The sequence below is a fragment of the Protobothrops mucrosquamatus genome, unplaced genomic scaffold (genome assembly GCF_001527695.2).
Source record: "Protobothrops mucrosquamatus isolate PMUCROS unplaced genomic scaffold, P.Mucros_1.0 scaffold417, whole genome shotgun sequence".
NCBI classification, from domain to species: Eukaryota; Metazoa; Chordata; class Lepidosauria; order Squamata; family Viperidae; genus Protobothrops; species Protobothrops mucrosquamatus.
The window spans coordinates 596,029-609,593 of NW_015386746.1; the positions used below are offsets into that span (position 1 = coordinate 596,029).

Genomic DNA, 13,565 nt, shown 5'->3' on the forward strand with positions numbered 1-13,565 from the left:
TATGGGTTGGAGATAAAATACAGAAATGAGAATTTACACTTTTCTACTGTGCTGCAGTTACAATTCAACATCCCAATAATATTGCCTTGGTGGTACAGTTATTATGTTTCTCTTTCTATAATAACAGCTGTAAGATGCAATTTAGACTTGAGATGTGTGCAGAAAATAGACCTTCCTTGAAAAACTAAATCACTTATAGCTGTTTGTAGAAAAAACTAAAATTGTACAAGAAAATTCAATTATCATTCAGCCACATAATAATTCATTTGCTCTAAATGTCTGGTGTAGTGAGAGAAAACCTTTCTCTAATGCTGACCTTCCTGTAAGAAAGGTCAAAGATGATCAGAACAAGCAAGGTTAGGGATTAAAGAAATTTGCTGCAGAATTTCTATGAATTGGTAGAATCTACCAAAATAGGCTTTTCAGTAATATAGGCAGCAGCAGATAGCAGTAGCATCCATCACTTAGGCAAAAAAACAGGAAAAAAAATCTATTTAATTATAGCAAGAACCCCAAACAAAAACTTATATTTGGGAAAGACTATACAAAAGAGTGCATAAAGTTTTTTTAATGAACATAAGAGACATTCATATTAAAAATCATATTGGATAAATGTAAGTTAATGTATTTTGTGTTTGTGTGTGCGTATATATTTGGTAGACCGGGTGCCTCACCCAACAGATAAGATATATATCCTCCCTGGTTTCTGCTGACAGGAATAAGGGGGAACCTGTGGCTCAAAAGGGTAATATAGCTGCCTAACATGCAAGCTGCCCAGGTTCGAATCCCTGAAGGGTGTGACTAGCTGATGAGGGCTAATGAGCCTGAAATAGCTATACTAGTCTCCCACTGACTCTTTGTCAGCCACAAAATTTTGAATTTATAGTGTTCACAGTATGTGAGGTCTGCCTGCAAAACATGCTCCTAGATTGGAGCGAAATGCAGAACAGACTGATTTATATTTGGTAGACCGTAATAATATATAAATACTTAATATTTTACACATTTCCCAGACATTCTATGCAATGCCAAAAGGCAAACCAGCAAAGCATAAAATACTCCCGCTGAAATACCATTCTAGCCTGCCTTGCTGCAACAAGTTGGTCAATACTGGTCTTTTCCTCTTGTTTTTTACAGTAAGAAAATCCTTTATTTTGCATTTCTTTTTTCATTTTCATATATGTCTTCTCAATAAAGAGTTAGGGTTTTCAACATTTTCATACTTTGAATAGTTCTTGTCCTTTTGCATAATGCCTAGGTATTGTATACAATGCCTAGGGAAAGTATACAGTATATTAAAATAACACAGAGATTACATAGTGTGCCTAAAAACCTCACACATTTTGTAAATTTCATAGGCATTCTATACAATGCCAGCTTTTCACACATGGCTGGTAACAAGTATAAGGTTTGATGGTTTTTCTAATGTTAAAAAAAGGCAATGGAAAGGATTATTACCTGAAATTCTGCAATATTAATATAGACAGATTTATAAAGCTGCACTGATATTAATACAAGACAACGTTCTATATACTATATCTAACTCACGTGTAATCACTTGAACTTCAAGAGAACAGGTGCTGCTTCCAATGATATTGGATGCCATACATTGGTAACGTCCTGATGACAAAGAGCTAATATTGCGCAGAAGAAGAGTACCCTGAACTAGATCTAAACAGGAAAGACCAAAAACAAAATAAATAAAATCTTCTAAATTAAAGTGCAATTTATATAAGGGAAAAGAACCATTTTATCACAATTTTGAAAATGCAAATCCAACAAAACCTAAGTTGTAATGTAAGGCTCTTAAAAGACAGATTACAAAATAACCTTCAGATAAAAGCATCTTTTACAAATGAAGCTAGAGATTAAGAAGCTTACAGTGGTCATTTTCTTCTGAAAGATTGTTATTATAATTTGAAAGCTCAGGACCAAAGGACACAATAAGAAAACTAAAAGAAAAGAAAAAAGCTATCACCAATCTATTACTTTAATTTGAACTAGTCAGCTTTTTTTCTTCTTTTTCTTTCTTGTTTTGTTTTGTCTTTGCATTGCTTCCCTTTTCTTCCATTTTTCTTCTTCCAGAAAACATTTCAGCTCATGAATCAAGACTCACCAATCAATTTAAGAAAACCAACCACAGATCACATTGTACAATACCTTTTCTCCATTTAATCAAGCCTTCCCAACAAATACACTCTGACTCCAATTTCCTGAAAAATGTCAGGTTTTAGAAGGCTGTTCTAAATTTTGCTAATAAAAATTAAGGGAGTTTTGCAAATCAACAAATACATGAATACTTAAGTAAATTTTGGAGTGCAAAATAAACATATTTGTTAAACTGTATGAAATATTTAATAGGAAGAAAGTGATATAGTTTTTAAAATGCTTCATTTTAAAAGCTGTCTCTCAACCTAGAATCATAGGAAGTTTTAGATAATGTTTCCAGGAAGATTATTTTCACTCATATCTTTGCCACGCTCTAGTCCTGAGTTTTAAGTGCTTAACTAAACATGCCAATCAATTTTGTAAGTACTATACATATAATATACTATGAAAAAATCTTTAGAAAAAAAATGAACCTAGGCTATATCTCTGGTTCCTGGAAAAATAGTTTCCCATGTACAAGATACTACTGACATATCAATAAGATTCAGATGAGCAATTTTCAATTTATAGACTATCACCATCACCACCACTGTGACAGATATTCCACATGCTTTATTGACCCAAAGTCTATGTTCAAAATCAGTTCTACTATAGTAGAATAGCTGTTTGTGATTTTGTTACGCTGATACTATAATTGGAAGTAACTGTTTGCTAAGACCTTACTAAAGTCTTCTTGTAGTTGTTGTTGTTGCTACAAATTGTTGAAGATACCTCCTAGCAAAAAGTCAGTTTATCTTACGTATTTGTATTGATTTCCTACATTTGTTTTGTATATTTTTAAAGTTTTTTCCAAGGATGGTTTGTCAGATGTAATGAAACACTGCATAATCAATGAAAAAAAATGCAGGAAGATTTTGAAAATAAAAGCTAAAAAAAACCCTAAATTCCAAATGTATTGTTAGCCATTGCTGCCTTTATACATAATAATCTATAGTCTGCAATCAATGCTAGCAATGGTTGGCTTATCAACCAACTTGGTGATATAAATGCAGTAGGTTCTGCAAGAAGCTTATAAGAGAAGCTTATCTGCATATTTAACAGAAACTTTCATTCCAACTTCTGACCAATCTCTTTATATGAGCATTAGCAAATTTAAACAACTTTATCTTTTCCCAAAGTATGTTTTGTTCAACATTAGAATATTACTTCTTTTCTACTAAAACAATGTTACATCACAGCTTCAGACTGATTTTCTCTTTTAGTCAGAAAAAGGGGTGCATGGAATGTTGCTGACTAATCAGACAGAAGCTGAGGATTCTGTTCAGTCTGGAATGCACTCAACAGTGTTCCAAAAGAACAGTTTTGAGTGTTAACAGTCAAACAGAGCCTCCGAATTCATCTCAAGAAAAAAAAAGACTTTGTAAAGTTATTTCAGAACAGGTTGGGACAGAAGAGAGCAGGAGAAGCACTGGGTAGAAATATATCTCAACTGAGTGATGGGATCAATAATCAAAATTTTGTTCCTGCAATCTGTTCTCCTGAAATTTCAGATTGCTCCCCTATGTTTTTGGCTTTGTTTCACTTGATTTGATCAAAAACTTCTTATTTACAATCTACCATTACTATTCTAACTTTTTAAAAAAAGTTTTATGTTGCAAATACTTAGAAATTTGGAACATTCATTTTTTAAAACATCACGTACTGTGTCCTTGAAACAACCAAATATAAACTTATTTAAAATAACAATACAATTGAATTATTACAATAATCTTTTATGACTTCTGTGAACATGATTCTTTTTGATTAAAAAAAACTGAAACAAGCAAAAGAACATGCATCTATTCTTTGATATTTCTGTCTTGAATCCTCCTCTTCAGAGTTTTATTTTTATTTTTTAGCATTTATTTCATGTGAGGGCAGAAAGCACTGCCAAAAGTCTGAAATCCTTTGTGATATCACATAACCTGTTGTTATGGGGTTACATGATGTTTCAGTCACCCTAGCTATATGAACCTGATTGCCTGGTATCACTATTCCTGTAAAATATATTGCAAGAAGAAAAATTAAGGATAGAACTATTATGTTTTATAGTATATTTTATAATAACAATATTTGTTCCATTGGATTTCTGGCAATTTTGTTAAAATAGCTGGTCACCATTACTTTAAAGTAACGTGTGCTATTTTATTTCATACATAAAAATATTTAAAATTCCACTAGAGGGCACCCAATGCTTTATAGGCTTGGTTCTTTTTAATCATCCAAAACAGATTTTTCCCTTCTCTTCCTTGTTACTTTTAATGAGTTTTTACATTCAGATTATCAGCATTAATTGATAATATCAGCATTAATTGACAACATTAATTGCTTTCTTCTCTTCCATAACATGCCTGGATCAGGTGCTTTGCCAAAGTAACTGAAGCAGCAGTTTGGGGCAAAACGTATGACATTACCATCAAAATAAATTAAGAAAAATTAGTTAAACATCCAAACGAAACAGAAAGATAGAATGGTCACCTTGAATGGATGTTGGAGGCAGCTTGGGAACATTATCCATCCTTTCCCAGTTGTAAGTTGGCCGAGGGATGCCTTCTTCTGAATTACAACTCAGTGTGATGTCACTACCAATATTCAAAGAACCCTGAATTCTGCAGTCAGGGGCAGATGGAGGAACTGTTACAATAGAAGATGGCATGGATTATTTAGAGTAGTTTTTCTTCAACATTCTTGTCATCTTTACAAATATAGACAGGTTTTTTTTTAAAAAAATGAGAGGATACAGTTGCTGAAGACAAATAAGGAAGCAACAGGCAAGGTAACCTGCTAAGACTTTTGTAACTACATGTAGTTCTCATCTTATGACCACAATTGGGACTGGTAGTCACAAGGCACTGTGGTTGTAAGTCGAAGCACCATGTGACCTAACTCAATTTTATGACCGTTTTTACATCTATCATTAAAGTGAACCACATGTTTGTTTAACAAACTACATGGTCGTCACTTTGAAGCCTGTTTATGCAAAAGATTTTTTGCCACTTTTTGCCTGAAAATGGCAAAATTCACAAAATGCAAACATGTCACCATAGGATGCTATAGCCACTCGTAAATGTGAACCGGTTGCCAAGTGCCCAAAATGTAATCATGTAATTGTAGGCTTGGTTTGGTGCTCATAATTTTGAGAATAGGTATGAAGTCACTTTTTTCAAGTCTATTGTAATTTTCAACTTGTTAATCTTTAGCAATTGAGCTCAGTCATAATTGTAGGCTTAAGTATTTTTATTATTGTCCTAACAAGGAAGGTCCTCTCTAAGTTTCCACAATAAAGATAATATTAAAATGCTTTACTTTAAAGCTAAATTTCATTATCTTGATAAGGGTATGAGATTTAATTTTACTACCTATATAGAGAAAGATAGTACAACTATGGAGAAAGTAAGTACCAAATTCTTAAAAGCACCAAATGTAAACATGGTTAAGCAAGTGCTAAAAATAAACTATACAAAGTTTAAAAATAGTTATAACACTAACAAAAACTTTTGAAAATGTGCCACAATAAGTCAAAAGTAGAGAGAAATCTTTGCCTTCTGTAAGTGATCTGGTCATATATTTCTGGCTCCTATAACCAGTCCTATCTTCTACTATCTGAAGCTAACTTGAATCTCTCATAATCCACCTCTGTTCCACTTATGCCAGAACCTACAAAATATATCTTTTAAGGGAAAAAGTTGAAAGGGTCTTCTATCTCATTTTTTTCTAGAAATCAGAAAACTGGACGGTTGATACAGTGCATTCAGAAGGTATTCAGATTCCCCCTACTTTTGTCAATTTTGTTATGCTGCAGCTCGATTCTACAGTTGTTGACATTCATTTTTTTCTCATTAATCTAACCTCAGTATCCTATAATGACAAAGTGAAAACAGCATTTTAGAAATGTCTGTAAAATTAAAAAAGAAAAAACTGAAATATCATATTGGCATAAGTATTCAGACCCTTTGCAACAATACTTGAAATTTAGCTCTAGTGCCTCCCATTTCTTTTGATCGTTGCTGACATATTTCTACACCTTGATTGGAGTCAACCTGTGGTAACTTAACTTGATCGGACATGATTTAGAAAGGCACACACCTGTCCATAGAATGCCTCACAGGTGGCAATGCATACTATAGCAGAGCAAAAGCCATGAAGTCAAAGGAACTGCCTGCAAAGCTCAGGGACATAATTCTCAAATGGAAGAAGTTTGGCACAACTAGGACTATTCTAAGAGCTGGTCATCCAGTCAAACTGAGCAATCGGGGGAGAAGGACCAAGAATCCAATGGTCACTCTGACTGAGCTCCAGAGATCCTGTGTGGAGAATGGACAGAATTCCAGAAGGACAACCATCACTGCAGCCCTCCACCAATCTGGGCTTTATGGCAGAGTGGCTAGACAGAAGCCTCTCCTCAGTCAAAGCACATGAAAGCCTGCTTAGAGTTTGCAAAAAGGACTTTCAGACTGGTATGATGAAACCAAGATTGAACTGTTTGACCTCAATTCTAAACATTATGTCTGGAGGAAATCAGGCACCCTCATCACCTGCCCAATATCATCCCAACAGTGAAGCATGATGGTGGCAGCATGAAGCTTGGGGGTGTTTTCCAGTAGTAGGAACTGGGAGACAGGTCAGGGTTGGGGGGAAAGCTGAATGGAGCAAAGTACAGGGATATCCTCAATGAAATCCTTTTCCACAGCGCTCAGGACTTCAGACTGGACCGAAGGTTCACTTTCCAACCTGACAACGATCCTAAGCACACAGCCAAAATAACACAGAAGTGGCTTAGAGACAACTCTGTGAATGTCCTAGAGTGGCCCATCCGGAGCCCTGACTTGAACTCTACTGAACATCTCTGGAGGGACCTGAAAATGGCTGTCTGACAGTTGTCATCCAACTTGACTGAGCTTGAGAGGATTTGCAAGGAACAATGGCAGAAAATCTCCCAATCCAGATGTGCAAAGCTTGTCGGATCATACCCCAAAAGACTCGAGATTGTAATTGCTGCCATAGGTGCTTCAACAAAGTATTGAGTGAAGGGTATGAATACATATGCCAATGTGATAGTTCAATTTTTTTCTTTTTAATAAATTTACAGACATTTCTAAAATTCTGTTTTCACTGTCATTGTGGAGTACTTAATATAGATTAATGAGAAAAAAATGAATTTCAATAAATGTACAATCAGGCTGCAGCATAACAAAATTGACAAAAGTGAAGGGGGTCTGAATACTTTCTGAATGCACTGTATATTAAATATACACATGTTGGGTAAGGATGCTAGGAATTCTGACATTCTGGTCCCTGAGTGAATCTAAAGTATACATACACACACACACATATTATACAACTAAGGATTAAGTGATACATAATGCTAATATCTGATAGGTGTTGCTGGGGTGTGGGTTTCTGTAACAAAGTGTGCATGCTTATGTTTGAACTATTTTTTCCTTGCTGCAGTGTCAATAAAATCACTTTCATCTAAGACAGTTGTGAATTTAAAAGACATTTTAAGAAAAAGAAATCCAGTTGGATTTTTTTAAGGAGAACAACATATTGGCAACAAATATAATTGACAAGATAATAATAATAATAAAGTTGGAAGGGACCTTGGAGGTCATCTAGTCCAACCCCCTGCTCAGGCAGGAAACCCTATACCATCTCAGACAGGTGATTATCTTGGCAAGGAGATAGTTGATGGATTTATCCCTGCCTTTTCCTATACAACTTTTTCCCCAGTACAGATAGTCGTTAACTTACGACCACAATTGAGTCCAAAATTTCTGTTGCTAAGTGAGACAATTGCTAAGTGTGTTTTGCCCCATTTTACAACCTTTCTTGCCCCAGTTGTTAAAGGAATCGCTGCAGTTGTTAAATTAGTAACACGCCCCCCCTTTCGCTCCCTCACAGGACAGCGAGATTGGTTAAAGAAGTTATCTCTTCCCGCTTTTTTCCTCAGACAGCACTTCTCTAAAAAGTGCTAACTGTGTTAACAAGCTCAGATCTGTGATCTTAATTAGTTTATTAGGACCCTCTGGCAGGCTTTAGGCACCTGAAATTTGCTAGTAATTGCACATATAGGGCAGAAAAATGATTTTTTATTTATCTCATATTTGTGAATGGTCCTAACCAAGGTAGTCACTAAATGAGGGGTGGCTGTAATGAAAAAGACTTATGCATAGAGTTGAGTTGCTAGTAGCAGTTTTGTAGAGAGACCAATTTTAATTATGACTTCTAACCCCTTTCCATTGTTTTACTGTTGTGTTATTTTAGATATGAATGAACTGGGAAGAATCATAGAGTTAAAGTAAATTATAATTATCTAGTACTTTTGTGCAGAACTGATGGACCACTGACATGGCCGCAGTTTCTGTTCCAGAGTCTTGTTTACAATTAAAAATAAAATTTTCAAGTTAAATTAAAAAAAAAGTTGTGCATCAGTTCACCTCCATATTTTAAATCTATCATCCATTTTAGAAAGATCATACCCAAGACATTGAGCCCAATGACTCCAATATTCCGTCCTGCTCGGTCTGGTAGATTATTCACCAAACACTGGTAAGTTCCCGTATCTGAGAGCTTGGTATTGTTGATGAAGATGGAGGCACTGGTGGTTGGCATTGTTTTTGCAAACCCCACTCGCCCATGAAACTGGGCTGCACCATCAATAATCTGACCACCCTGGTAAAGAATAACCTGAAAAAGACAAGGCACCATATCATGCAAACTAAAGGTTGGAGTAAGAAAAAACTTACTCTTTATGCTCTAATTACAATATCTCACCTGTACGATGTGATTTAAAAATACATCAGAGTGTAGCATAAACCTGAGTTTTTGGATCCTCATTTTGTGCATCATTTCTTCTATTTCTGGTATGGATAATTTTTCATGCTGATTTGTTTTACTTTATTTATGGTCAAAGATCACTTTTTACAAAAATGCATACAGAAAAGTAGAATAAAATAATCAAAAAGTGTGCACACAATTATATAGATATAATTAGGGAAATATAAATGTAAAATTGGTGTTTGTGTATACAGCACAAAAAGATACTGTAGAAGCCAATCTCACAAGAAATAAACAAAACCAAACTTTTTGTAATAAAAGTACATACAATGTATAATAATAACCTTTTAGCTCTATATATTAAAATAGAAACATGCAATAATGAAAATTCTACAACTGCTCAATTCAACAAAATATTATAAGTAAATTAAAAAGGCAAATGAAACTGCTGGCAAATTGGGCAAGCTGTAAAATCCAAAGGACCACTAGATGGCAGTGGTTGGCTTCTTCGTCATGAAGATATTGATTGATCATATGAGCCAATTTGATAGCAGGTGACAGTCTACATGCATGCGGAATATAGGGCAGCAGTTTGACAGTCTGCTGTTATGGGAAAAACAGGCTAACATTTTCCAAAGTTCTATATGAGGAAGTTATATAACACTGTAAGACGTTTTGTCAATGTTTTTAACAGTTTCAATTTGATGACATCTTTTGTATGGATCTCCTTCCCTTGCAAAATATAGGAACTTTTATCTAACTGAAAAAAAGAACCCTCAATAAAATTTAAGATACTGTGCTCACAAGGCACCTAGTATGACATGCAAGAGTAGAAAACTAATAGCAATAAACTTTGAAGAAATCTATTCTGAAAAAAATTCTTATGTTTGTCTTACATCTGTAATAGCACTGTGTGTTTGGAGAAAAGGAATAATTCACAAAACAAATTTAATTTCTATTAATAATGAAAGTGTTCTAGAGCTCTTTGCTGTGGTTAACTGAAATTTTATAGGCATGGTGCTAATTTTTAAAAGAATATCGTCCTCTGTCTGTAACCATTATGGCATAGCCAAAGGCTACAACAGGCCCTGTACTTTATACAGCAGGATTGGGGTACACCCGTGGTAATCCTTTCTGTGACTTCACCACCTACCTAGTGATGTCACCTGCAGCCCTCCAGCTGCTTGAGGGAGCAAGTTGTGACTCCTGACCCTGGGAAAATTGCCCTCCCCTGCTGTAAAGGCTGCTCCAGCATGGCTTCAATGGAAACAAACAAGAAACAGGATTTTATTTGGAATTCCTTCAGTTCCCCACCAGTAGCATGCATGATAGCACCTGCCTGAAGTTACAGACAGGAAAAAACTGGTTAGGTTTTTGTAACAAAAAAAAAAAAAAAAAAGATATGGAAATAAATAAGAATAATAAAAAATATTTCCATAATTCCATATCAGCTGTGAAATAAAATGAAAGGTGAACGAATCAGTAAACAGATTAAAAGAGGTTCAACAATAAAAAAGTAATGAAATAACTACATATTTTTCTAGCTTGTAATATTTTTTGCTACTTGTAATATGATGATCTAGTTACCGTGTCAGAAAGTAATAAATCACTCCATGTTTTTTTTTCCTTACAAAGAGCTCTACTATGTACCGCATGGCTGAAATCATAAGACCAATGATCATGCGCTGAGCTGCAAATATGGATTTCTGCAATGTTCTCTATTCCCTCAAACTGGGAGAAATTTCGGTGCCTATGGATTGTCTAGTTTTAAGGATTTGAAAGAGTCATTAACCCTCACTTGTATTTTTTCATTTCCAAAATATCCTGAAATAGTCTGACAAAAAAATAAATAAAGCTATCACCCCAAGATTCATATAAAAGCTTAAGGAAACACAAGACTGAGAATTCCTTTTATTCATCTGATATATTGTAGAGCAGTGATGGCGAACCTTTTAGAGACTGAGTGCCCAAACTGCAACCCAAAACCCACTTATGCATCGGCGAGTGCCGGGTGGGTGTGGCCCATTGGCTGGGTGTGGCCAATTGGGTGGGCGTGGCCCATTGGGTGGGCATGGCTGCAGTGGTAACGGCAGACTGGGTGGGACTAAAAAGTTCAATCGATCAATTCTAACTTTGCAAGAACTTTTTTTTTCGCGTCAGAAGTTGAAATTGACTGATTGAACCTTTTTTTTTTTTTTGCACATGGTGACAGAGGCCTAAAGAGAAAAGGTTTTATAAAACCCAGCTGAAGGCCTAGGACTGGGGCGACGACATGCGTGCCCACAGAGAGGGCTCTGAGTGCCGCCTCTGGCACCCGTGCCATAGGTTCGCCACCACTGTTGTAGAGGTAAGTCTGGTGTAGCCTTTTCCACAGTTGAAAATTTCCAGTTTGACTAGGAGAAGTGTGGCAGAAATAATCCTACAAAAAAGAAAGGCAAAAGGGAGCTCATCCGTTTTTTCAGTAGGACTTGGTACCTGTTCAGGTTGGTTGGCATTGGAAAGAGGCGTGACCATCCAGATGACATTAAGGTTAGTGAGTGCAGCACTAGTGGTGAAAGTACAGGGCAGGATGGCCGTCTGACCCCGAGCAACTTCAACACTCCTGGTATTCATGAAGACCTCCAAGGGACTCACTAGACCTACAAAAAGAGAGATCAAGATGATATATTCTATCTCCATTTTACAATGATGTACTAATATAGTAACAAATGGGATAATCAACTTTCTGGAGACACACACACACACACAAATGTTCTTAGCTTCTTCTCTTGCCTCTACTCACCACTTGCAACCACCAAGCTGCCTCCTTGCCTCACTATCCAAGACTTTCTACTACCATGAGGAATCCAAAGAAGAAGTAGTAACATTTTTATCCCGGTGCACAGTATGCAGAAGGCAAGTGTAAGGAAAAACAAATGACTTTGCTATATGTCTATATTACAGGCCACCTAACCAACCAGAGGAAATAGATTAACTCTTTGCTAACCAATTAGGTGAGGTGTGGAGGAAACACAGCAGTGTAGCAGTGGGGGACTTTACTACTATGACATCAACTAGGATGAAATACCATGACATCAACTAAGATGAATTCAACTCTTCAGTGAGTGGGAGATCAAACATGTTTTTTACATGCCTGACAACTTTATTATACAAAAGGAAGAGGAGGGAACTAGAGGGACAGCTATTCTTACTAACAGGGATAAAATGGCTAAGAGAGTAAAAGTTGTAGGAACTTTGGGGGAGAGTAACCATGTCATTGTTGAATTCACCATAATGCAACCACAAGTAACTGAACTAAGTCTGATTAGTATTTTAGACTTTAAGAGAGTTGACTTCAACAAGATAAGAGAGAGACTAGGAAGGATTCCATGGATAGAAATCTTAAAAGGAAAAAGAGTTCAAGATTCTTGGGAAACTGTGAAAATGAGATAATAAAGGCCCAAGCAAAAATAATACCAAAGAAAGAAAAAATAAAAGACACCAGACAAGATCAGCATGGTTGCGTAAAGAGCTCTTACAATATGAAGAACAAAAAAGTCAAATACAAAAAAATGGAAAGAGGGGTACATAACTAAAACATAATACCAACAAATAGCTTGAATCTGTTAAGGAGGGAGTCAGGAAAGCTAAGGCCCAGAATGAGCTAAGGCTGGCAACTAATGCCAAAAATAATTTTTAAAAAAGTTTCTTTCAATATGTAAGGAACAAGAAGAAAGTCAAGGAAATTATAGGTGAGCTATCTAACTAATGGGAACAGAAGGCAAGAAGGTGATAGACAGCGATAAAGCAGAACTGCTTAATTCCTTCTTTGCATCTGTTCTAGGTAAAAGGAAGAAAAAATCCAACATATCAAAAGCAGCAACGAGGGAGACAGAACAGGTATACAAGTCAAAATAGGCAAGGAATTAGTAAGAGAATCCCTTACAAAATACAAATCACCTGAGCCAGATGGTTTACATCCCAGGGTTCTGAAGGAGTGAGCAAACATAATCTAGGAATCACTGAATGTAATCTTTCAAAGCTCCTGTACCACAGGGGAACTACTAGAAGACTGGAAAAGAGCTGATATGGTTCTGATCTACAAAAGGAGCAAACTAGATCCCAGAAATTATAGCCCAGTCAGTTTGATATCAATACCTGGGAAAATCCTGAAGATAATCAAGTGGCAGATTTGTGAGCATCTAGAAATGAACAAGGTGATTGCTAGAAACCAGTATATTTTGTTAAAAACAGATCATGTCAGACAAATCTTATTGCCTTCTTTGATAAAGTGACTAAATTAGTGGATCAGGGAAAAGCTGTGGACATAATATACTTGGACTTTAATAAGGCATTTGCCAAAACAGATCACAGCCTACTTCTAGATAAGGCAGAACAATATGGAACAGACAGTACCACCACCAAATGGATTTGCAGTTGATTGACCAACTGCATCCAGTATGTAATCCTCAATGGAACTACATTTATATGGAGTGAAACATGCAGCTGAGCATCTGAAACTTCTGGTTTCGGCCCAGTACTCTTCAACATTTTCATAAATAATCTAAATGAGCAAATAGGGAAACTCATCAAATGTACAGATGACACCAAACTGGAAGGAATTACTAACACTTTAGAAGATAGATTCAAGATTCGTAAGA

At 35.9% G+C, this 13,565-nt stretch overlaps 1 protein-coding gene across 4 annotated transcripts in view; it reads right to left on the minus strand.

Moving 5' to 3' along the window:
* The window catches only part of IGSF11 (immunoglobulin superfamily member 11), a 14,654-nt gene extending 3,200 nt beyond the window's left edge, over positions 1 to 11,454 (minus strand). Inside the window, exons 1-4 of one of the 4 annotated variants that reach the window (XM_029284191.1) lie at positions 11,401 to 11,454; positions 8,628 to 8,835; positions 4,627 to 4,782; positions 1,618 to 1,671 (exon numbers count right to left, since the gene is read on the minus strand). In XM_029284191.1, coding sequence (XP_029140024.1) covers positions 1,618 to 1,671; positions 4,627 to 4,782; positions 8,628 to 8,835; positions 11,401 to 11,439 — 457 coding nt within the window. In that variant the 5' untranslated portion in view covers positions 11,440 to 11,454. Of the gene's footprint in view, positions 1 to 1,542; positions 1,672 to 4,626; positions 4,783 to 8,627; positions 8,836 to 11,400 lie in introns of all 4 variants that reach the window. The other 3 variants (XM_029284193.1, XM_015816244.2, XM_029284192.1) reach the window with 3 other exon arrangements.
* Between the last annotated feature and the right edge of the window lie 2,111 nt (positions 11,455 to 13,565).